We start from the raw sequence: 26,825 nt of genomic DNA on the forward strand, positions 1-26,825 counted from the left end.
AGAAACCTGGAGAGACCAACAGAGAAAGCAGTTGTGCACATTTAATGGATTTGTTAATTAGTTATGATTTATGAAAATGTGAAAAATGTGACGTATAAAACTTTAATTAATAAAATATTATTAAACAACATGATAGCATTTTACCATAGCAGAATATTGTGCATCACTTGCTTTGTGCTAGCTTTATTGCAGTGAACTCCTACATGTTTGGTTTAGAAAACTATTATTATAGAGATATATTTAATTTCATGTTCTAAGTCATGTTATAATGTGTCTTTCTGTTGTTTATATATAATGCTGCTGTTAATCTTCTAATCTCTGAATGTAGAAATCAGTGAATCTTCAGTAACACAGAGATCTGCTTTACTTCTCCTGAGAAACAGAAATGTTAATCTTAAGAAAGGCCTTTTCCCACTAAACTGTAACTTTACTCAGGTACCTCTGACAAGCCTCAAAATATGGTATTGCTTTTTTAGTAGATTAAGTGAATCACAAACATCTATTTTCACATGTCACATGAAGCTTTCATTGTGCATGTCTTGTTTGTGTCTTTGTGGATCTGCTGATTGATGCCCTCTAATGTCTAATTTGCATCTGAATTGTTGACAAGTACAGCATATAAATATGCAAACTATGATGTAACTTGACATCATACTTTAAAGTATACTAATAGTTTCTGTTTAGGTGTGTTTTTTTATTTATTTACTATTACCTGCTTATAAATGTTATACTATTTACTTACTTTAAATACAGTATTATAAGCACTGCCTGTAGATTACACATATAAACATTTATAAGACAGACTCAGAATAAAAAAAAAAAATGTAAAAAAAATTAATGTCAAAACATAAAAGCCTTCTTTATATCACAATTCTACCACAAAATTGAAATTGATATAGTCTCATATTAAAATCTGTCACTCAGCCTCTTCAAAATCCATTCCAACCCAAAGTACAAGTATGTGAAGACTTTATCATATATATGACAAGTATACTTGAGCAAAGTGTAGAGCAAAGTATTAAGAACAAGTAAAATACACTTTACTTTTCTGTCATCAAATTAAAATGTATTTGTATTTGTATAGCTTTTCAACTGCCGTTGAGACCCAGTGAGCAGTCAAAGACGACAGTGGCAAGGAAAGGCTCTGTCAGAGCTGGAGGAAGAAACCTTGGGAGGAACTAAGACTCATAAGGGGGACCCGATTCATCCTTCTCTGATCAGAACTATTTATAAATTATTGATAAAAGTATCCGAACCTATAATAATCATAATAATCATAATACCATAATGTGATAATCATACTATAGTATAACTAATATAATTACAGTAATAGTAACAGTTTGGGCCAGAAAAATGGACAGAAATTAACTTGAAAAAAGTAAAGAGACTGAGTTAGTTCTGAATGGATTTATGGAGAACAGAGAATGCTGAACAGTATCAGAGTGTGGCTGACGACTCCTCAAGTCAAGTCAAGTCAAGTCAAGTGGGTTTTATTGTCATTTCAACTACATACAGAGTACACAGTGAAACGAAACAACGTTCCTCCAGGACCATGGTGCAACATAGACAGTGCATACAAGACACAAGTGCAACACAAACAAACAAGTGCGGACAGACAACACAACACAACACAGTACAGACAGAGGATAATAAATATTGACGGTAGTGTGCAAGTTGTGCAATGTGCAATAAATAGAGTCCAGTGAGGTAGTAAAGTGGGTGGAGTCATCCACAATGCTGGTTGCTTTGCGGATGCAGCGGGTGGTGTAAATGTCCATGACGGAGGGGAGAGAGACTCCGATGATCTTCTCAGCTGTCCTCACAATGCGTTGGAGGGACTTGCGGTCAGAGGCTGTGCAGGTCCCAAACCAGGCAGTGATGCAGCTGCTTAGGATGCTCTCTATGGTTCCCCTGTAGAAGAGGGTGAGGATGGGTGGAGGGAGACGGGCCTTTCTCAGCTTCTGGAGGAAGTAGAGACGCTGTTGGGCTTTCTTGACTGTAGAGCTGGTGTTCAGGGACCAGGTGAGGTTCTCCGCTAAGTGGACACCAAGGAACTTGGTGCTCTTAACGATCTCCACAGAGGAGCCGTTGATGTTAAGCGGAGAGTGGTCCGGTCTTGATTTCCTGAAGTCAACAACCATTTCCTTGGTCTTCTCTACATTCCAGTGAAGGTTGTTGACTGTACACCAGTCTGTCAGCTGCTGCACCTCCTCTCTGTATGCTGACTCGTCGCCTTTGCTGATATGACCCAGCACAGTTGTATCATCGGCGAACTTTATGATGCTGTTAGAACTGTGTTTCGCAACACAGTCATGAGTCCTGCAGGCCTGTCTAATACAGGCTAATTAAAAGGAGAGAGCCAGAAGATAACACAGACACAGGAGCACCCTGAAACACTGGCACACTGGTTAGTGTAAGACAAGTATAATGGTGGTTTGTACATCTCTAATAAGTACATAAATACTGAACTAAACGCATACTCGCTTGTTTTTAGTTTGAAAGAAGTATTCTAATAGCATAAAACCCAATAAACCTCTTTTTCTAAGTGCAGTATCAATGCTGTAGTCATACGAGTGAGTAATGGCACTGGCTATGCCTGATATCTGGTTGGTAAATCTGGTCACATGAATGAGAACAACTGCTCTCTATATACAATGAATAGGGATGTTTTGCATTAAAATATCCCATGCCATGCAAAGCAGGTGGCCTGAGTCTGGTGGATGTTTTTTATGATCATGCAGGTTTGAAAGAGACACACGGGTTCTACTGAACTCAAGTCCAACACATGAAGAACACAATAATGAAAAAGGTTTGGAGCCAAGGGGTGTGAGTTACACTTCTCGTGAATCCCACTACAGTTCAGCCCTTTGCAAGGGTGCTGTCTGGGATTTTGAGCCTGAAGATAAGATCAGGCTCAAATGTTCTGCTCACTTGGCCCTACAGCTCTAACAATTCTGCCAAAACACTCAATTAATACATTTCAAGGCCCCCTGTGAGTCACAGGCCCATTAGAATGGTATACATCATTATAAGAGCAGAGCTGTGAAGAATTCTGCTCTTTAAAACACATCATGAATCTGACCTAGACCTTCTGTTAGGACGTTTCTCCACATTTTATAAAATTCTTTAGAAAAGAAAACATAAAAAGATATTTGTGAATGAGGACAATTGTGCCTTCTCTATCCATGTCTGTAGTTTGTTTTTTAACATTAATTAATTTGCATCTTTCCAGTGGAACAGTAAATTATTCAAAAAAGATCAGGACAACAGATCCTGATACAGAGCTGTATTGTCAGTTCCTCTGTGATCACGCAGAAGATACACTGCTGAAGAGACATCTCAACAGGTAAGAAACCTCTTTCAGTCTCTTTAAGCTAAAACCTCTTTCTTAAAGTATTTGAGAGCACTTATTATTTACTTTCTGTTTATTTTCCTCATATCCATTATTTAAATATTGAATTGTGTTACATTCTGCTGAAGTTATCTTCTGTGAAGAAATTCATTAAAAGAAAAATTCAGTGTTTTTTATCCAAGTCATTGAGTTTTTTCCTGTTATTCTCTCTGAGCTTGTGGAGTTTCACATGTGCTATAACCCATATTTTATGCACAAACTGCTGCTCTCTGGATACGCAGTGTTCATTTATGAAGTTCATCAATTTCAAGCTCTGCTGTAAGTCGTAACGTATCACTGTAAATTATAAGTCCAGAAACTGATTGGCTCAGATTGGTTTGCTGTTCCTTGGTTTTTAAGTTAGTAAAGCTTAATAGAACTGTATAGGAACTGTGTAGGATTAGGACAGTGGTGGGCTGAAGGTGGGGAGGGAGATTTTTGGGGCCAACTTTCTTGGCCCAAAAAAAGACATTGATTTTCAAGATTTATTTATCCCCTAATGCTGTTAAGATCCTATTTGCAGGATCAGGTTCAGATTTGCAAGACTGATGTACTTTATGGATCAACGTTGGTCTGTGTGGTACAAGAAGATAGTAAAGCTTTTTCAGGTAGCAATTTTCTCAGTTCATGATGTAATTAAGCATCAGCAGTTAACAGGAATGGTGGAGGTCAAGTTAATGTCTAGAAAACCAAGAAAACATCCAGAGAGAACAGCTTGCAGGATTACTAGGAAGGCAAATCAGAGTATAGAGAGTAACAAGCAGTTTGGGATTCCATATAGAATATCTATCTATCTATTAGGATATAGTAGATACACTGTATGCGTGTACAGCAATGGGTGCAACGTGCAGTAGCTGAATGTACACATGTGGACAGAATTGTTGGTACCCCTCGGTTAATGAAAGAAAAACCCACAATGGTCACAGAAATAACTTGAATCTGACAAAAGTAATAATAAATAAATATTTTTTGGCCCACTCTTTGTGAGCAAACTGCTCCAGTTGTCTCAGGTTTGAAGGGTGCTGAAAGCAGGCAGCGTGTACTGTCAGCCACCAGCAGGGGGCCTGGCCGGTCAGTCTGGTGGAGCTGGAGCAAGGAATTCCAAGCCCCAGAAGCCCAAGCAGTAATCAACGCTGATCAGACCAACCTGTGTGGCACGGTACAAATACACCCAGCCAAACACAATTCCCCACCGCACCTTTGTAGAGGGGTGAACGGTAACAGCGGTTCTAAGTTGTGATAAAAAGTTATTTCTGTGACCATTGTGGGTTTTTCTTTCATTAAACGAGGGGTACCAACAAATTTTGTCCACGTTTACTCTTTAGAAGTACACACGTGGACAAGTAGAAGTAGAAGAATTGCAGTTGTGCAGTTAGTGGTTGACATTTGAACCTGATCAGCCTTCATTTATATGGTCTTTGCTGTAGGTCTGTGCTGATGTATCTGCTAATCTGATAAGATAAGTTGTGTGATTGACTCGGTGCTGAAGGTGATTATAATTATGATCACAACTAAATCAGCTGTAACTGAATGTTGTCCTTATGTTTAACACAGTCATCCAGTGGGGGTGGAGTCTCTGTGTGAGCTCTGTGTTGACTGTGTGAAAGTGAAAGTAATGAGGTTGCTTAGATGTGTTTTAGCTGTTGAAGAAACTGTGATACACTCTTAGAATGAAGGAACCATGTGTGTTGGAGAGATCTGTGAGGGTGAAGAACCTTTAAATTAGTGAAGAACACAAAGAGCACTACATAAAGTGAGACCACCCTTTAAACTATTAATACTCACATCCACACATCTCCTCTACAAACATGGAGAAAAGAGTGTTTCTTCTACAGTAACGCTCAAAGATCCCTTTGTAGCACCTTTATTTTCCAGTGTGTACTCAGTCATATCCACTAACTATCTTCATGCAAAATATAGTTTTAAAAATAGATAGTAATCGTGTGTGTTTGTGTGATACTGGCAGTCGATTTGATTTTAGTTTTCAAAATTGTAAAACAGAAATTCATCCTAATCTCATTACTTTAAACCATAGAAAAATCACTTTTTAACACAAAGGGCCCTATCGTACACCCTGCTCAATGTGCTTCACGATGCTCGTTGCTATCTTACATCCCGCCAGCAGTCTATCTTCATGCCTAGTTTAAATAGCAACGCTGCTTGTGAATATATCTACGCTGATGGGTGTGGTGGTTTCGAAATGAGGGGTGTTCAGGTCAGTTTCTGGAATATTGCTACATATCTCAGCAACGGAAAACACAGGAGCTCCACTGACTGAAAACAGTCTAGGCAGACGTTCGTCAACAGTCAGACGTTCATTGCTATCTCGGCAGTGAATTGTCAACACCGGCGTGTGCAGCCTGGCGCTCGTACACCCCGGCGCTCGTACACCCCCCCCCCACCCCCCCGCCACGCTTTACACCACTGAAATAGCAACCTGCCAAAGTCAGACCACACCTGGCTCTTAAAGGGAACGGCGAGACAGGCTGATTGGTTTATTACTGCATGTTTTGCCCAAAAAAACACACCCATAATTCATTAAGAGACTCAGTACATGACTTTTGTGCATTTCGAGCCGAGCTAGGTGAACTTTTTCAATTGTTACAATGGCAAAGACACACTGACGCGCCCTAAATCTAGCTGCGCAGTGCAACGGTTAACGGCTCACCAAAACATTGCTAAAATAGGGCCCAATCAGTTGTTCCATGATAAATGGACCAATAGAAATTCTCCAAATGTTTCCACTACTTGACATAAAACCTTTTTACACTTAAAATTAAGGTTTTTTTCTTCACATGTAAAGTTCTGAAACTAATTACGATTTCTGATATTGTTGTCTCTCTCTCTCTCTCTCTCTCTCTCTCTCTGTCTCTCTCTCTGTAGTTCTCCACAGTCATGAGTTCAGCTCTGCATGGTCTCCTGCTTTTCTCAGGTCAGTGGAGTTCATGATCATCTGTAAAACTCTCTGCTGGTTCATTACTGTACTGCCATGCTGATGAGAGCTTTAACCCCTACAGCTCTGTGGACTCTCTCCTTGTGTGGAACTCGTCAGTTTCATGTGGTGAAAGAGGGAAAGAACTGGACTGAAGCTCAGAAATACTGCAGAGAGAAGTTCACTGATCTGGCCACCATTGAGAACCAGGAGGAAATGGACGCTGTAAATGCTACTCTCAACGGGACAGCAGACAATTTCTGGATAGGACTGAGACAGAAACCTGGAGAGAACAACAAAGTAAGCAGTTTTGTATATTTAATGGATGTATTAATTTGTTAAAGGAAAGATTTTAGGGTTCATGAACTAAATTGTAGAAAAGTCTTTATTTTATAAAATATTATTACACTATATGATCACATTTCACCATAGCAGATTATTATCACTTGCTTTATGTTAGCTTTATTACAGTTAACTCCTACATGGTTGGTTTAGAGACATGATTATAGAGAGAAGTTTAATTTAATATTCTTTGTCAAATATATTTTCTATCTTTCTGTTGATTAAATAAATATAAGTGTGTGATTTACTGAACAGAGATTACTAATCTCAGCCACCTCAGACAAGCCTCAGTACTGAGAGTTCAGAGTTTCAACTGTTCACTGATCAGGTGTTAATGTGTCTCTAGAGCTGGATCTGGTCAGATGGGAGTAACTTCTCATACAGTGACTGGTACCCTAAAGAGCCGAACAACAATGGGAGTGATAATTGTGTGCAGTTATATAGGGAATATGGATACAGATGGAATGATGCAGGCTGCCATCATCCTGGTTCATTTGTCTGCTATGGTGAGTAATATGAGGTGATATATCTGTTACAGCTCTAACTCTGTATTTTTAAAATGATCGATTTGAGAGAAAAGCCTTTGTGCTCTCTCTTCTGCAGAGATCCCGCTTATCCTGATTAAACAGAACAAGACGTGGAGAGAAGCTCTGAGATACTGCAGAGAGAAGCATGTGGACCTGGTCTCTGTTCACACTGAGGACATTCAGCACCAGGTGAAGATCATTTCTCAAAATGCCTCCACTGCTAATGTGTGGATGGGTCTGCGTCACACCTGCACTCTGAGCTTCTGGTTCTGGGTGAGTGGAGAGTTCATCTGCTACCAGAACTGGGCTCCAGGGAACGGGACAGAGGATGAAGACTGCAGTGAAAGAGAAAGAACAGGAGCGGTTCAGTCTGGAAGTAAGCAGTGGGTCAGTCTGACAGAGACCCAGAAACTAAACTTCATCTGTAGCACCATCTCTGAGGGTAGGTCTGAGGATCACTCTTTAGTTCTTTTAGTAAAGATCTAAATAAACTGATGGTGAAAAAAATACTGATGAATGCTGTTTGTTTCTTTTAGAGAACTGGAAGAAGAAGCAGGGTGTTTAACTGAATTCTCATAATTAAGGATCACACTGATGTTCCACAGCCATTACTTCATCATTCTTTCTCGGGATATATTATTTGACATGAAAATTTACGATGTTAGTTGTATGTGAATCTGTTTTATTCTTTCTTGTCTTTGACCAAATTACAAGTCATTTTCATGCTCATAATGGCAACCTATGCTATCTAAAGCCAGTGTATGTCAGAGTAGACCTTCATTCACCTTTAGGACTAATTTAACCACAAAATAGCCAAAGGTTTCCAATCTATGACTGATCCAGCCTTTACACAACAATCTCAGGTTAATTTCAGCACAGGTTTTTAATGCAGAATTTATAAGCAGTGTTTGTGATGTTTGCTTTTTTAAGTGATTAGCATGTGTACTTAATACATACATTCTTAAAGAATTTCTGATGTTTTATCATTTACGTATTGCCAAAACTAATTCATAAACTCTTATTAACCAGAAAATCTCTTCTTTTGTCCACATTTCCATTGGTATAATGCTTAGCTGATATGAATAATCATTTAATGTTGTGGTTTATAGATTGTAGGTCAGTGTTCTTTCACTGTAACACTGTAATCAAACATTAAACTAGTGTGAAATCTCAACACTTGTATGATTGTTATGTTGTTTGTAGATAAGGTTTAAGCTATTCTGTTATTCAGATTGATCATGGATAATAATCGACAGTGATGCTTGATTTGATTTATGCGTGAATTTAAGTCAGTTTTTACTTCAGACTAAATTCTTTGACTCAACATTTTCAGGTAAATCTCTAGAATAAAGCTAAAACATCTGTTTTAATGAGAACATGATGCTTCATGTTCGATTCCTGCTTCATGTATCCTGTATCCATGTATTTTTGAGGATCTGCTAACTAATGCTTTCTAACTCCTAATTTACCTAAACCTTAACATCTGCTCCATCATCTGTCCAAAAGTCAAGGGTGGAGCTGGTGGAGCTTTGTGGTATTGCTAGGCCATGACTTGCAGCAGGTATATCTGACCTTCACTAAGGAAGTAAGATTATAATAAAAACATGTTGAAACATCATAGTATCTTCAGATAATGTAGCTAATGTGGTCTTGTTGAACCAGGTGGTATAAGTATATTCATGATTATAGAATCTGAAGAATCTATAAACAATCTATAAACACAATAAATACAGACCCATACATCAAACACCAGGCTGTGTGGACCTTTCTATTTGCAACTGCCCTTGACTAAATAAACTATTAAGCTTAGTTGATTAAGCTAATTAACTAAGTTAATGCCCTACCAACATGTAAATTATGTATCCGAGCTCTTTAGCACATTAAGCTGAACAAAACTATCAGGTTCTGTCAGCTGTATTCTAATGGATTTGTTCTAAGCTGGTTTTTGGCTGAGTGAGTACAATGGGGAAAGACAAGATTGCAAACAGTGACCAGCAACTGAGCCTTTTCAGGTGGGATGTTCACTAGATTGAAGAATTTGAGAATTCAACCATAGGTTCCTTTATGTTCTGCTGCCTCACTGGTATTCATCACAGCTAGTATTCATTCTGGTATTCATTCCTTATCTAAGAATGAGTATTTTCATTGCAATAATTGGAGACAGGTAAACTCCAGACCAATTTAATGTAGCTTTCATCGGGACAATGGGTCTTCTGTTTCACGTCTACGTCTGTTGTTTGTTTGTTAATATGTATTCATCTGCATCTGTTCATTGGAACATCATGTAAATGAATCAATCAATAAAGATGAGCAAAACAGACACTGATGCACAGCTGTACTGTCAGTTTCCTGTGTTATCACACCACAGAAGATACACTGCAGAAGAAGCATCTCAACCCATAGCAGGTAAGAAACCCCTTTCAGTCACTTTAAGCTGAAACACATTTGCTCATAAAATTCTATTTAAATATTGTATTTTATTTTTGTCTAGTAAAATATACCCACTTATGCTAAATTTGGCACAGGCATTCAATGAAATCTTAAAATCTGCCATTTATGGTATTGCTTTTTTAGTAGATTAAGTGAATCACAAACATCTATTTTTAGAGTCACATGAAGCTTTCATTGTGCATGTCTTGTTTGTGTCTTTGTGGATCTGCTGATTGATGCCCTCTAATGTCTAATTTGCATCTGAATTGTTGACAAGGACAGCGTATAAATATGCAAACTATGATGTAACTTGACATCATACTTTAAAGTATACTAATAGTTTCTGTTTAGGTGTGTTTTTTTATTTATTTACTATTACCTGCTTATAAATGTTATACTATTTACTTACTTTAAATACAGTATTATAAGCACTGCCTGTAGATTACACATATAAACATTTATAAGACAGACTCAGAATAAAAAATTAATGTCAAAACATAAAAGCCTTCTTTATATCACAATTCTACCACAAAATTGAAATTGATATAGTCTCATATTAAAATCTGTCACTCAGCCTCTTCAAAATCCATTCCAACCCAAAGTACAAGTATGTGAAGACTTTATCATATATATGACAAGTATACTTGAGCAAAGTGTAGAGCAAAGTATTAAGAACAAGTAAAATACACTTTACTTTTCTGTCATCAAATTAAAATGTATTTGTATTTGTATAGCTTTTCAACTGCCGTTGAGACCCAGTGAGCAGTCAAAGACGACAGTGGCAAGGAAAGGCTCTGTCAGAGCTGGAGGAAGAAACCTTGGGAGGAACCAAGGCTCATAAGGGGGACCCGATTCATCCTTCTCTGATCAGAACTATTTAAACATTGTTGATAAAAGTAGCCGAACCTCCAAAACTGTTCTACTGCTCAAGTGTGCGGGTATAATCAAAATATGTCTATAATAATCATAATAATCATAATACCATAATGTGATAATCATACTATAGTATAACTAATATATTTATAGTAGTGATGGTAAAGGTTTGGGCCAGAAAAGTGGACAGAAATTAACTTGAAAAAAGTAAAGAGACTGAGTTAGATCTGAATGGATTTATGGAGAACAGAGAATGCTGAACAGTATCAGAGTGTGGCTGACGACTCCTGCAGGCCTGTCTAATACAGGCTAATTAAAAGGAGAGAGCCAGAAGATAACACAGACACGGGAGCACCCTGAAACACTGGCACACTGGTTAGTGTAAGACAAGTATAATGGTGGTTTGTATATCTCTAATAAGTAGCATAAATACTGAACTAAACGCATACTCGCTTGTTTTTAGTTTGAAAGAAGTATTCTAATAGCATAAAACCCAATAAACCTCTTTTTCTAAGTGCAGTATCAATGCTGTAGTCATACGAGTGAGTAATGGCACTGGCTATGCCTGATATCTGGTTGGTAAATCTGGTCACATGAATGAGAACAACTGCTCTCTATATACAATGAATAGGGATGTTTTGCATTAAAATATCCCATGCCATGCAAAGCAGGTGGCCTGAGTCTGGTGGATGTTTTTATGATCATGCAGGTTTGAAAGAGACACACAGGTTCTACTGAACTCAAGTCCAACACATGAAGAACACAATAATGAAAAAGGTTTGGAGCCAAGGGGTGTGAGTTACACTTCTCGTGAATCCCACTACAGTTCAGCCCTTTGCAAGGGTGCTGTCTGGGATTTTGAGCCTGAAGAAAAGATCAGGCTCAAATGTTCTGCTCACTTGGCCCTACAGCTCTAACAATTCTGCCAAAACACTCAATTAATACATTTCAAGGCCCCCTGTGAGTCACAGGCCCATTAGAATGGTATACATCATTATAAGAGCAGAGCTGTGAAGAATTCTGCTCTTTAAAACACATCATGAATCTGACCTAGACCTTTTGTTAGGACGTTTCTCAACATTTCATAAAATTCTTTAGAAAAGAAAACATAAAAAGATATTTGTGAATGAGGACAATTGTGCCTTCTCTATTCATGTCTGTAGTTTGTTTTTTAACATTAATTAATTTGCATCTTTCCAGTGGAACATCATGTAAATTATTCAAAAAAGATCAGGACAACATATCCTGATACAGAGCTGTATTGTCAGTTCCTCTGTGATCACGCAGAAGATACACTGCTGAAGAGACATCTCAACAGGTAAGAAACCTCTTTCAGTCTCTTTAAGCTAAAACCTCTTTCTTAAAGTATTTGAGAGCACTTATTATTTACTTTCTGTTTATTTTCCTCATATCCATTATTTAAATATTGAATTGTGTTACATTCTGCTGAAGTTATCTTCTGTGAAGAAATGCAGATCTTCAAAAAGATGCTAAAGTTAAAAATATTAAATGTTTTTATCCAAGTCATTGAGTGTTTTCCTGTTATTCTTGTGAAGTTTATCTCATATTTTTACATACAAACTGCTGCTCTCTGGATGCACAGTGTTCATTTGTGAAGCTCATCACTTTCAAGCTCTGCTGTGAGTGATAACGTATCACTGTAAATTATAATCAAATCACTTCATTTAGAATAAGTAAGAAAACTGATTGGCTCAGAACTGTCACGTAAAGCCATTCTTTGGTTTTTAAGTTAATAACGCTTAATAGAACTGTGTAGGAAGTGTGTAGGATTAGGACAGTGGTGGGCTGAGGGTGGGGAGGGATGTTGTTGGGGCCATATTTCTAGTCCTAAAGAAAGACATTGAAAGCCAGAGTTGGAAATGAGGTTGTTTTTGTTTTAATAACTGTTTGGGTCATTATTTGTGATACTGATGTACTTTAGGGATCAACTTTGGCATTTAATGAGGGAACAGATCAGTTTGAATTGTATTTTATTCAATTAAAATATTTTTTTTCTTTCCTGCTCTTGCCATGCTCTCCTCCACTCAGCTGTCTGGCCCTCTAAAATTAAAATAGTTGATACCCGCATTATTGGCAGTTGCGTTCTCAAAATTGTAAACCAGAAATTTGTCTCAATCCTTTTCCTTTAAACTTTAGAAAATCACTTTAACATGTTTTATTTTTTACTTTGAAACTTCGATGTTGAATGGACCAATAGAAATGCTCCACAATTACTTGAATACAATATTTTCTGTGAAGTTCAACAAAACTAAGATTTCCAGTGATTGTGGCGATGAACACCCTGCTGCTTTAGTTATGAAGACTAAAATAATCCAAAATCTGATATTATATGATCTCTCTCTCTGTAGCTCTCCACAGTCATGAGTTCAGCACTGCATGGTCTCCTGCTTTTCTCAGGTCAGTGGAGTTCATGATCATCTGTAAAACTCTCTGCTGGTTCATTACTGTACTGCCATGCTGATGAGAGCTTTAACCCCTACAGCTCTGTGGACTCTCTCCTTGTGTGGGACTCGTCAGTTTCATGTGGAGGAAGTAAATAAGACCTGGATTGAAGCTCAGAAATACTGCAGAGAGAATTTCACTGATCTGGTCACCATTGAGAACCAGGAGGAAATGGATGCTGTAAAAGCTGCTGTTAACGGGACAACAGGCAATTTCTGGATAGGACTGAGACAGAAACCTGGAGAGACCAACAGAGTAAGCAGTTTTGTAGATTTAATGGATGTATTAATTAGTTACAGGAAACAATCTAGGGTTCATGAACTAAATATTTTAATAATAATAATAATGATAATAATAATAATAATAATAATAATAATAATAATAATAATTAATCATTTATAAAATATTATATATGTATAAATATAAATATTATTAAACTATATGATCACATTTCACCATAGCAGATTATTATCACTTGCTTTATGTTAGCTTTATTACAGTTAACTCCTACATGGTTGGTTTAGAGACATGATTATAGAGAGATGTTTAATTTAATGTTCTTAGTCAAATATATTTTCAATCTTTCTATTGATTATATAAAGAAAAGTGTGTGTGAGATTTACAGAACAGAGATTACTAATTTAGTTGTGATGTGGCTTTATTCAATATTGTTTCTTCAGAGGACAGTTTGTTTTAACTAAGATTTCACTTCTTCTAGTAATGGTTAAGTTTTATTTGAGGTCAGTGTGAGACCGGTATCAAGTTTATAATAAAATACTGTTAAGATGCACTTTTGTCTGATGAAAAGTAAATTACTTAAATTATCACAAGAAATCAGTGAATCTTCAGAAACACTGAGATCTGCTTTACTTCTGCTGAGAAACGTTGAATTTGTAATGTAATGTTTTAATGTCAGAAATATTGTTCTTAAGTATTCTTCTTTAGTATTCTTAAATATTCTTCTTTTCCCACTAAACTGTAACTACACTCAGCTACCTCAGACAAGCTTCAGTACTGAGAGTTCAGAGTTTCAACTGTTCACTGATCAGGTGTTAATGTGTCTCTAGAGCTGGATCTGGTCAGATGGGAGTAACTTCTCATACAGTTACTGGAAACATGGAGAGCCAAACAATGATGGGAGTGATAACTGTGTGCATGTATATAGTGAATATGAATACAGATGGAATGATGCAAACTGCAATTGGACTAATCCATTTGTCTGCTATGAAGGTGAGAAATATGCAGTGATACATGCAGAACATCTGTTAAAGTTCTAACTCTGTATTTTAAACATGACAGATTTTAGTGAAAAATCCTTGTCCTCCCCCTTCTGCAGAGATCCCGCTCATCCTGATTAAACAGAACATGACATGGAGAGAAGCTCTGAGATACTGCAGAGAGAAGCATGTGGACCTGGTCTCTGTTCACACTGAGGACATTCAGCACCAGGTGGAGTTTGTTACTAAAGGTGCCTCCACTGCTAATGTGTGGCTGGGTCTGCGTCACACCTGCACTCTGAGCTTCTGGTTCTGGGTGAGTGGAGAGTCCATCTGCTACCAGAACTGGGCTCCAGGGAATGGGACAGAGGAGGAAGACTGCAGAGAAGGAGAAAGAACAGGAGCGGTTCAGTCTGGAAGTAAGCAGTGGGTCAGTCTGCCAGAGACCCAGAAACTCAGCTTCATCTGCAGCACCACCTAGAGCAGGTCTGAGGATCACTAATTAGTTCTATTAGTAAACACAAGTAAAAATTAGTAAAAAATAAGTAAACACAAATAAACTGATGGTGAAACAAATATTTATGAATGCTATTTGTTTCTTTTTAGAGAACTGGAAGAAGAAGCAAGGTGTTTAACTGAATACTCAAAATTCTGGATCACACTGATGCCTGATTCTTCAACATGCTTGCGATACATCAGACATGGAAATAATATAAAGTTTATATACATTTAATATAGTTCAAAATATTAATACTTATATGACTGAGGCATTTTTATTCTTTCTTGTCTTTGACACAGTTTACAAGTCATTTTCACGCTTATATGGCAAATTATGATATGTAAAGCCAGTGTATGTGAGGGTAGGCCTTTATTCTTCTTTAGGACTGTTATAGTATCATTTACCGCTAATAACCACAACCTAGCCAACGGTGTCCAATCTATGACTGTTACTGCCATTGGACTATATTCTCAGGTTAATTCAGCATGAATTTTTAATGCAGAATTTATAAGCAGTGTTTGTGATGGATTACTACTGAGCTACCACACCATGTGGGAGACTGGGGTTTGATTCCCAGTCTGTCTGACTATGCTGTGCTACACCAATAAGAGTCCTTGGGCAAGACTCCTAACACTATATTGGTCCACCTCTGTAATACTAGTAATCTTGTAAGAATTGGATGTGATGTTTGCTTTTTAAGTGACTATTCCTAAATCATTTCTGAAGTTTTAGCATTTACTATAAGCTATATTATACTGAGAAAATAGTTAGAACCATTTAATAAACTTTTATTAATCAGAAGATTTCTTCTCCTGTCCACTTTTACAGTGATATAATGATTAACTGGATTGATTAATCATTTAAAGTTGTGATTTATAGATTTTAGGTCACTGTTCTTTCCCTGTAACACTAATCAAATATTAAACTGGTGTGAAATCTCAACACTTTGTTATTTTGTTGTTTGTAGATGAGATTTAAGCTACTTTATTGTTCAGCTTGATGGTGGATTATTTGATCTACAGTTACGCTTGATTTGATTTAGACACACATTTAAGTCAGTTTTTTTTTCAGAATCAGAATCAGAATCAGAATCTCTTTATTTCACCAAGTATGTTACCCATACAAGGAATTTGTCTTGGTGAGAGCAACACGTATGACAAGTAACAAAGAAACACAGAACACAGTCTTAAACTAAAGGAAAATTACACTAAACAATAAATAGGGTAGGGGATAAATTAAAAAAAGTAGAAAGTACTAAAGGTAATAAAGGTAATAAAGAGCTGAAAAATGTATTTACAGAAAAGAAAAGAACATCTGTACAGGTGTGCAAATAGTCATAGTGCAAAATAGGCAGAGTGCAAATAACTGTTCAGTCCGGTTTGGTACAGTTCAGTTGTAAGTTTAGAGGTTTACAGTGGGAGGTGACCACTGTGATTGAGGAGCGCTACAGCTCTGGGGAAGAAGCTGTTAGCATGACGTGTTGTGCTGGTTTTGATGGACCGCAGTCTTCTACCCGAGGGGAGTGTCTGGAAGAGGAGGTGTCCAGGATGTGAGGGGTCAGATGTAATCTTGCCAGCCCGCTTCCTCATCCTGCTGGAGTAGATCTGCTAAAGTGATGGCAGGTTACATCCTATGATCCTCTCTGCTGTCCTGATGATGCGCTGGAGTTTGGTTCTTTCTTGTGAGGTGGAGGAACCAAACCAGATAGTTATGGAGGCTGTGATAATGGACTCGATGATCGCTGTGTAGAACTGGATCATCAGGGTCTGTGGCAGGTTGAATTTCTTGAGCTGTCTCAAGAAGTACATTCTTTGTTGAGCTTTCTTGATGATGGAGATGGTGTTTTTCTCCCATTTCAAGTCTCTGGAAATGGTGGTGCCCAGGAACTTGAGTGACTCCACCATTGATACTGCAGTGTTGTTGATGTGGAGGGGGGGAAGGGTGGGTGGATTGCGTCGGAAGTCCACCACCATCTCTACAGTCTTTTCTGTGTTTAGCAGCAGGTGGTTGTTGCTGCACCAGGACACCAGCTGCTCAATTTCCTTTCTGTAAGCAGACTCATCACCGTTGGCTATGAGGCCCACCAGAGTGGAGTCATCTGCAAATTTCAGGATCTTTACAGCTGGATCTTTGAAGACACAGTCATTAGTGTAGAGGCTAAAGAGAAGGGGTGAAAGAACACAACCCTGAGGGACTCCAGTACTGAGTGTCCGGAGGTCTGAAGTGTGCTTCCCCAGCCGCACCTGCTGTCTCCTGTCTGTCAGAAAATCCACGATCCACCGACACATGGAGTCTGGCACTGACAGCTGGGAGAGCTTGGCCTGAAGAAGCTGCGGCACAACAGTGTTAAAGGCCGAGCTAAAGTCCACAAACAAAACCCTAGCATAGTTTCCATGGCTGTCGAGATGTTGCAGGATAAAGTGCAGGGTCAGGTTGACCACATCATCGACAGACCTGTTTGCTCGGTACGCAAACTGCAGGGGGTCCAGCAGGGGATCTGTGATGGACTTCAGGTGGGCTAGGATCAGGCGTTCAAAGACCTTCATGACTACAGAGGTCAGGGCGACAGGCCTGTAGTCATTCAGTCCGGTGATGGTGGATTTCTTGGGAACTGGAATGATGGTGGAGGTTTTGAAGCAGGCTGGAACAGAGCAGAGTTCCAGTGATCTGTTAAAAATGTCTGTAAACACTGGAGCTAGTTGGTCACAGCAGTGTTTTAGGGTGGATGGAGAGACTGAGTCGGGCCCGGGGGCTTTCCTCACCTTCTGTCTGCTGAAGAGCCTGTGAACATCCTGCCGGTTGATGCAGAGATGAGCAGGAGGCAGAGGTGAGAGGGCCAGTGTGGGGGTGGAGGTGGAGGGGGGTGATGGGTGGTAGACGGTCTGATTGTCTTTTGTGAGTTCAAATCTGCAGTAGAACTCATTCAGGTCGTTGGTGAGGTGTCGGTCGTTCAGGAGGAGGGGGGTCTTTCTCACCTTGTGACCAGTGAGAAGCTGTAGGCCTTTCCAGGCTGAAGATGGGTCGTTAGCAGTGATGTGTCTGTTCAGCTGCTCTGAGTACTTGCTCTTCGCAGCTCTAATCCCTTTCTCCAGTCTGTATTTGGCCTCCTTAAAGACAGTTCTATCTCCACTCCTGAACGCTTCCTCCTTTTCCCTCCGAAGCTGTTTGAGTTCAGCAGTAAACCAGGGTTTGTTGTTACTGTATCTCACCTGTGATTTAGTTGAGATACAGCTGTCTTCACAGAAACTGATGTATGACGTCACAGTGTCTGTGTATTCGTCCAGTCCGTCTGTCGCCTCCTCAAACACAGCCCAGTCTGTGGATTCGAAGCAGCCCTGCAGCTTCTCAATGTCTCCACTGGTCCACCTCTTCACTGTTGTGATGACCGGCTTGTTGGTTTTGAGTTTCTGCCGGTAGGTTGGAATGAGGTGAACGAGGCTGTGATCGGAGAGCCCGACAGCTGCGCGCGTGACCGCGCGATAGGCATTCTTGATACAGGTGTAGCACTTGTCCAGTGTGTTGCCTTCTCGTGTTGGACACGCGATGTGTTGTCTGTATTTGGGCATCTCCTTCGTGAGGTTCACACTGTTAAAATCCCCCAGAATGATGAGGAGTGAGTCCGGGAACTCCCGCTCCACCTTCGTGATCTGTTCCGCCAGCTGTTTCAGCGCGTCGCTCGTGCACGCGCTCGGCGCAATGTAGGTGCCGGCTAGGATGAACGAGCTGAACTCTCTGGGCGAGTAGAACGGCCTACAGGTTATGAACAGAGACTCCAGATGAGGGGAGCAGGATTTTAACAGTACCGTAGTGTCTCTACACCAGCGCTCGTTGATGTAGAAGCAGATTCCTCCTCCTCTGCTCTTGCCGCTGCGCTCCGCGTCTCTGTCCGCTCTGTGCAGCTGGAAGCCCGGGAGGTGCAGCGCGCTGTCCGGGGTCAGCTCGGTCAGCCAGGTCTCCGTGAAGCAGAGCGCAGAAGCAGTGGAGAAGTCCTTGTTAGTTTGGTTGAGCAGAAGTAGTTCCTCAGTTTTGTTGCTGAGAGATCGGAGGTTGGAGAGGAATAATGAAGGTAGAGGTGTGCGAGCCCCGCGCCGCCTCAGACGCACGAGCGCGCCGGCTCGTCTGCCCCTGCGCCGGCTTCTCCACAGTCTCCTGGCGAGGCCGAGCGCGGTCAGCGCGGCTGTGATGAGGATCTCCGCACAAACTGAAGTTTCTTGAACAAATTCCGGGATGTTTTCAGGGGAAATGTTGTTCCTGAAGCTCAGTAGTTGTTCCCTGCTCCAACTAACTGAGTTAGACGTACAATAGACAACATTAACAAACAAAAACAAACACCACACGGAGGAGCTCGTCACCGTGGCTGCCATCCTCTGCGCCATCTTGGATCTATGTTTTCACTTTTTCACTTTAATTTAAACTGCTTGACTCAACATTTTCAGGTAAATCTTTAGAATAAAGCTAAACATCTGTTTTAATGAGAACATGAGGCTTCGTGATCCATTTCTGCTTTATTTATCCTGTATTTTTGAGAATCTGCTCATTAATGCATTCTACTTTCCCTGAACCCATATCATATTAACGTATCATTGAATTATGATGTGTCATATAAAGTGCTGAGGGAATGTTCAGCCCTGGGACCCTTAAACCTCTTTCAATCCAGTATGTTAATAACAGATTCCAAAAAACTAATCCCACCTGCTTTGCATGATGAAATTTTAGATATTCATGAGTTGATCGAGTGAGAACACATCTGCTCCATCATCTGCTCTTTGTGGTATTGCTAAGCTGTGACTTGGAGCAGGTCTATCTGACCTTCACTAATGACATAAGATGTTGAAACATCATAGTATCTTCAGAGAATGTAGCTAATGTGGTCTTTAGCCAGGTGTAGTAGGTGTATAGTACATTCATGACTGTAGAACCTAAAGAACACAATCTATAAACACAACAAAGTATATGTTGTATATAAGTATATAAGTATATGTATGTTAAATACACTATTATAAGCACTGCCAGTGGGTTACACATATAAACATTTATAAGACACGCTCAGAATTTAAAAAATGAAAAAATCGAATATTGTATTTCATGCCAAAATATAAAAGCATACTTTATTTCAACATTCCACCACAAATACACATTCTGATATTAGAATTTGTCACTCAAAAATTCATACCACCCCAAAGCACAAACCAAGTATGCTAAATTTTATCCTATGTATATGACAAGAATACCTGAGCAAAGTGTAGAGCAATGTTTTAAGTACAGGAATAGGTAAAATACACCTATACTGTTCTGTAATTTGTATTTGTATTTGTATAGCTTTTTACAACTGGCATTGTCACACAACAGCTTCAGAATCAGTAATCCTCAAGAGGAGCCAAGATTGAAGAGGGGGATCAATCCTCATCTGGTCTAAACTATTATTATTATTAATTATTGATAAAAGCCACCGAACCACCACATAAGACTGTTCCTCTGTTCAGGTGTGCTGATATCATCATAATATAATATTCTTAATATTGTACAACTAATATAATCATAGCAGTGATGGTCAGAGTACTGAGAGTAATGATGGTTAATGGTGGTGGTAATAATAGTGGCAGATATTTCCATGTCCATGTAGATTTGAACATAGTCATTAGGCAGGCAGCAGTGGCAGGAGGGTGGGCAGCTAGTCTGACATGGGTGGCAGGGAAGCCTGGTGCTCAGTCCAGTCAGCGGTCAGTTTCCAACAGGTCAGGCCAGATTAGTGGGCAGTCATTCACTTGGAGAAGGTAAAGAGATTTTAGTAGAATTTAAAGAGAATTAGTTCTGAATAGATATATGGAGAACAGAGAATGCTGAACAGTATCAGAGTGTGGCTGATGACTGTAACAGGCTAATTAAAACAAGAGAGCCTGGAGGTAACACAGACACAGGAGCACTCTGAGACACAAATATAATTTTGGTTGCTATGTCTCTGATAAGTACATAAAACCTGAATTGAACGCATTCTCTCTTGTTTTTAGCTTAACAGAAGTAAACTCATAGCATACCTCAATATACCTCTTTTTTTAAGGGCTTTATCAGTGCTGTAGTCAGAGAAGTGAGCAATGGCACTGGCTATGCCTGATATCTGGTTGGCCAATCTGGTCACTGAGACTGGTTCTCCAGGAATGAGAACAACTGCTCTCTGCAGACAAGTGAATAGGGATGTTTTGCATGGGATCAATGATAAAATTTCCCATGTCTTGCAAAGCAGGTGCCCTGAGTTTGGTGGATGTTTTATGAACCTGCAGATTTGAAAGAGACACACTGGTTCTACTGAATGTGTGCTCATGAAGACCAACACTTAAACACAATACTGAAGAGTTTAGAACAGAGGGATGTACAAATGATGGTATGGATTCAAAGGTAACAGCATTTTTAGCATACGACAGCATATGCATATGACTAAGCAATGCAGGAAGAGCCGCAGCTCTTGCTGTTTGACCAAAAAACGTAATCAACTTAAAATGCTTTTGATCAACAACCATCATAGACAAAAGAAAGTTCAACCCTTAGCAAGGGCGCTGCCAGGGATTTTGAGCCTGAAGAAAAGATTATCAGATCATCATAATTAAATCAGCTGTAACTGAATGTTGTCCTTATGTGTAACACAGTTATCCAGTGGGGGTGGAGTCTCTGTGTGAGCTCTGTGTTGACTGTGTGAAAGTGAAAGTAATGAGGTTGCTTAGATGTGTTTTAGCTGTTGAGGAAACTGTGATACACTCTTAGAATGAAGGAACCATGTTTGTTGGAGAGATCTGTGAGGGTGAAGAACCTTTAAATTAGTGAAGAACACAAGAGCACTACATAAAGTGAGACCACCCTTTAAACTATTAATACTCACATCCACACTCTCACATCCATCTCTTCTACAAACATAGAGAAAAGAGTGGTTCTTCTACAGTAACGCTCAAAGATCCCTTTGTAGCGCCTTTATTTTCCAGAGTGTACTCAATCATATCCACTAACTATCTTCATGCAAAATATAGTTTTAAAAATAGATACTTATTAAATCTACAGTCTGGAATATAAACATCTAAAACTTCTCCTCCTTTCAAATCAAGTCAAGTGGGTTTTATTGTCATTTCAGCTACATACAGAGTACACAGTGAAACAAAACAACGTTCCTCCAGGACCATGGTGCAACATAGACACAGTGCATACAAAACACAAGTGCAACACAAACAAACAAGTGCGGACAGACAACACAACACAGTACAGACAGAGAATAATAAATAATTGCTGGTAGTGTGCAAATTGTGCAATGTGTAATAAATAGAGTTCCAGTGAGGTAGTAAAGTAGTAAAGTTATTAGTGCAAATGCTTTGTGCAAAAATGCTTCCCCTTTTTATCTGGGGTAAATGGTTGGAGAGAGAGTGTGCGTGTACCAGAAAAGACATCAGTTCAGAAGTTGGGTTGAGTTGAGAAGTCTGATGGCTTGGGGGAAGAAGCTGTTGCAGAGTCGTGTTGGACCGGATGCTGCGGTACCTTCTTCCTGATGGCAGGAGGGAGAACAGTCTTTGTGAAGGGTGGGTGGAGTCATCCACAATGCTGGTTGCTTTGCGGATGCAGTGGGTGGTGTAAATGTCCATGACGGAGGGGAGAGAGACTCCGATGATCCTCTCAGCTGTCCTCACAATGCGTTGGAGGGTCTTGCGGTCAGAGGCTGTGCAGGTCCCAAACCAGGCAGTGATGCAGCTGCTTAGGATGCTCTCTATGGTCCCCCTATAGAAGAGGGTGAGGTTGGGTGGAGGGAGACGGGCCTTTCTCAGCTTCCGGAGGAAGTAGAGATGCTGCTGGGCTTTCTTGGCTGTAGAGCTGGTGTTCAGGGACCAGGTGAGGTTCTCCACTAGGTGGACACCAAGGAACTTGGTGCTCTTAACGATCTCCACAGAGGAGCCGTTGATGTTAAGCGGAGAGTGGTCCGGTCTTGATTTCCTGAAGTCAACAACCATTTCCTTGGTCTTCTCTACATTCCAGTGAAGGTTGTTGACTGTACACCAGTCTGTCAGCAGCTGCACCTCCTTTCTGTATGCTGACTCGTCGCCTTTGCTGATGAGACCCAGCACAGTTGTATCATCTGCGAACTTTATGATGCTGTTAGAACTGTGTTTCGCAACACAGTCATGAGTCAGTGAAACTTAATTTACACTGAAACTAAACTAAAACTTAAGTTTAAAATTGTAAAACAGAAAAATCCCATTTCTTTAAACTTTCAGAAAATCACTTTTTGGCACAATCAGTTGTTTTTCACTTTGTCAAATATTCCATGTTGAAGGAAAACAGGTTACCAGTAATGGTGACCATAAACACTGTAGTTACTGCTTTAGTTAGGGAGACTAAAACTGATATTATCTGATTTTGTATATTTAATGGATGTATTAATTAGATAATTAATTAATACTAGGAAAATGTATTAATTAATTAGCAGGAAAGATTCTGGTTATGAACTCAGATGTAGAAAACTCTTTAATTAACTCTTAACTCTTTAAGATATTATTAAACAATATGATCATATTTCACCATAGCAGATTATTATCACTTGTTAGCTTTATTACAGTTAACTCCTACATGGTTGGTTTGGAGACATGATTATAGAGAGATGTTTAATTTAATGTTCTTAGTCAAATATATTTTCTATCTTTCTATTGATTATATTAAGAAAAGTGTGTGTGAGATTTACAGAACAGAGATTACTAATGTAGTACTTTGTGATGTGGCTTTTCCCACTAAACTGTAACTACACTCAGATACCTCTGACAAACCTCAGTACTGAGGGTTCAGTGTTTCAACTGTTCACTGATCAGGTGTTAATGTGTCTCTAGAGCTGGATCTGGTCAGATGGGAGTAACGTCTCATACAGTGACTGGAACACTGAAGAGCCAAACAATGATGTGGGGGATAACTGTGTGGAATTACGGTGTGAAAATGAGTACAGGTGGAATGATGCTGGCTGTCATCACCAAAATCCATTTGTCTGCTATGAAGGTGAGAAATATGCAGTGATAAAAATAAAAATAAAATAAATTGTCCACATTTCCATTGATTTAATGCTTAGCTGATTTGAATAATTATTTAATTTTGTGGTTTATAGATTGTAGGTCAGTGTTCTTTGAATGCTGAACAGTATCAGAGTGTGGCTGATGACTCCTGCAGGTGTAAGACAAGTATAATGGTGGTTTGTATATCTCTAATAAGTACATAAAAACTGAACTAAATGCATTTGTGCTTGTTTTTAGTTTAAAATAAGTATTCTAATAGCATAAAACCCAATAAACCTCTTTTTCTAAGTGCAGTATCAAGGCTGTAGTTTTATGAGTGAGCAATGGTACTGGCTATGCCTGATATCTGGTTAGCAAATCTGGTCACATGTTGGGCATTACCACTAGACAGGAATGAAAACAACTGCTCTCTATTTACAATGAATAGGGATGTTTTCAAATCAAAATCAAATCAAATCAATTCAAATTTTATTTGTCACATACATAGTAATACACAGTATAACTTGCAGTGGAATACTTTTTTGACAGTCTGCCCACATCAAAGCTATTCAATAAGACCTTAACTTAATGAAATAAAGTGCAAAAGTGCAAAAAAAATTTAAATAAATAAAATAAAAGTTACATTTAAGTTAAATTTAAGTTAAAAAATTAAATATAAAAATATGAAAATAGAAATATAAATATTAGAAGCAAAAAAATATACAGATGGAATAGTGCGTGTCTGTATATATATATATATATATATATTTATGTACATATTTATCTGTATGTGAGTGTATGTGTGAGTTAAAAAGAAATATTTGCATTATTGTCCGTAGTGAGTTGTCCGTGAGCCATAGTTGTGTATTGTAGTGAGTGAGGGTCCAGTTTGTGTATGTAGCTTGTGATCAATGATAAAATATCCCATGCTATGCAAATTAGGTGGCCTGAGTCTGGTGGATGTTTTTATGATCATGCAGGTTTGAAAGAGACACTTGAAGAACACCAAATAATGAAAGGTGTGAGTGGTGTGAGTTACACTCCTGAAGACCTCCCCTACAGTCCAGCCCATTGCAATGGTACTGTCTGGGATTTTGAGCCTGAAGAAAGGCCCTACAGCTCTAACAATTCTGCCAGAATATTCCATTATTACATTACAATACAGTTGAATCTTCATTAGGACAATGGGATGCATCATCATAAGAGCAGAGCTGTGAAGAATTCTTAGGAAGATCTTGGTGAATGGGGACCATTGTGCTTTCTATATCCATGTCTTTGTTTGTAAACATTTATTCATTTGCATCTTTTCAGTGGAACATCATGTAAATTATTCAAAAAGATCAAAACAACAGATACTGATACAGAGCTGTATTGTCAGTTCCTCTGTGATCACGCAGAAGATACACTGCTGAAGAGACATCTCAACAGGTAAGAAACCTCTTTCAGTCTCTTTAAGCTAAAACCTCTTTCATAAAGTATTTGAGAGCACTTATTATTTACTTTCTGTTTATTTTCCTCATATCCGTCATTTAAATGTTGAATTTTGTTACATTCTGCTGAAATTATCTTCTGTGAAGAAATGCAGATCTTCAAGAAGATGCTAAAGTTAATTTTTTTTAATGTTTTTATCCAAGTCATTGAGTGTTTTCCTGTTATTCTTGTGGAGTTTAACTCATATTTTTTACGCACAAACTGCTGCTCTCTGAATGCACAGTGTTAATTTCTGAAGCTCATCACTTTCAAGCTCTGCTGTAAGTGATAACGTATCACTGTAAATTATAATCAAATCACTTCATTTAGAATAAGTAAGAAAACTGATTTGCTCAGAACTTTCAAGTAAATCTGTTTCTTTGTTTTTAAGTTAGTAAAGCTTAATAGAACTGTGTAGGAAGTGTGTAGGATTAGGACAGTGGTGGGCTGAGGGTGGGCAAAGAGGTTGTTGGGGCCATATTTCTAGGCCCAAAAAGGCACTGAAAGTTAGAGATGGAAAATTATGTTTTTGTTGTAATAAATGTTTGGGTTATTATTTTTGATACTGATGTACTTTAGGGATCATCTTTTGCCTTTAATGAGGAAACAGATCTGTTTATTAAAATTCAAATACATTTTTATTCCCTGCTCTGGCCCTCTGAAATAGCAGATACTCACAAAGCAGGAGAAGCTTTTTCAGGTAGCTGTGTCCTCAGTGATGTAATTAAGCAATGCCAGTAACAGGGTCAAGTTAGGGTCTAGAAGACCAAGAAACATTCAGAAAGAGCAGCTTGCAGGATTGCTAGGAAGGCAAATCAGAGCCCCTGATTCAGTGTGAAATGCCTACAGGACAATTTAGCAGACCTTTACAAACATGATCTTCAAAAATGTTTTGGCTGCAATGAGCAATAATAAATAATTAAATGACATAAAACAAAAAAACATGACACTGCGAAGGTGACGACTGATACACGCCTCTTACGTTACATGCGCAGTGGGAACACTGGGCAAAGTCACACACTCGAAAGAATTGCTGTGTACCTGGCTCTGATGCATGGGCCAGCAGAAGCCAGTGCCAGCCAGCGTACACTGAAGTGATTGAGAGAGCAAGGCCAATTGTGCTCTCTCTCGATGGCTAGCAGAATGACCGGGTCCACCTGTTATACAGGGGGTGGACCCATTAATATTGGCACCATGCCTAATGCCAGGAGTGGGCTAGAGGGTTATAAAGCTCCTCAGCATTGAGCTGTGGAGTAGTGAAAGAACTGAGTTCTCTGGGATGATGCATGGTGCTCCATCCAGTATGTGTGTTTAAAACTTTAAAATTGTCTTCACACTCACCCATCTCTTCTACAAACATGGAAAAAAGAGTGGTCCTTCTACAGTAACACTGTCATATCAACGAAAGCACTTAAAATAGTTTTAAAAATAGTTATTAAATCTACAGTCTCAAATATATACTACCCATTTATTTCTTATTACAGTAAAACTGTGTGTGTGTGTGTGTGTGTGTGTGTCTGTGTGTGTGTGTGTGTGTGCGCATTATTGGCAGTTGAGTTCTCAAAATTGTAAACCACAATCACTTTAAAAATCACTTTAACATGTTTTATTTTTCACTTTAAAAACTTCCATGTTGAATGGACCAATAGAAATGCTCCACAATTACTTGAATA

At 39.0% G+C, this 26,825-nt stretch overlaps 1 protein-coding gene across 1 annotated transcript; it reads left to right on the forward strand.

The window, feature by feature from the left end:
• Nucleotides 1–3,317: 3,317 nt before the first annotated feature.
• Nucleotides 3,318–14,800, forward strand: LOC140562178 (macrophage mannose receptor 1-like). Its single transcript, XM_072687617.1, has 9 exons — nucleotides 3,318–3,346; nucleotides 6,275–6,323; nucleotides 6,409–6,623; nucleotides 7,012–7,171; nucleotides 7,269–7,634; nucleotides 12,999–13,213; nucleotides 14,026–14,188; nucleotides 14,295–14,661; nucleotides 14,782–14,800. Exons 2-8 carry the CDS (start codon nucleotides 6,287–6,289, stop codon nucleotides 14,654–14,656), a joined length of 1,518 nt encoding a protein of 505 aa, XP_072543718.1. The 5' UTR covers nucleotides 3,318–3,346; nucleotides 6,275–6,286; the 3' UTR covers nucleotides 14,657–14,661; nucleotides 14,782–14,800.
• Nucleotides 14,801–26,825: the final 12,025 nt, after the last annotated feature.

Source organism: Salminus brasiliensis, chromosome 9, assembly GCF_030463535.1.
Source record: "Salminus brasiliensis chromosome 9, fSalBra1.hap2, whole genome shotgun sequence".
Classification (NCBI taxonomy): Eukaryota; Metazoa; Chordata; class Actinopteri; order Characiformes; family Bryconidae; genus Salminus; species Salminus brasiliensis.

Coding starts and splice junctions, on each gene's coding strand:
- LOC140562178 (XM_072687617.1), top strand. CDS start 6,287: ATGAGTTCAGCTCTGCATGGTCTCCTGCTTTTCTCAG. Junction 7,172..7,268: donor TGGTTCATTTGTCTGCTATG/GTGAGTAATATG, acceptor TCTCTTCTGCAG/AGATCCCGCTTATCCTGATT. Junction 14,189..14,294: donor TCCATTTGTCTGCTATGAAG/GTGAGAAATATG, acceptor CCCCTTCTGCAG/AGATCCCGCTCATCCTGATT.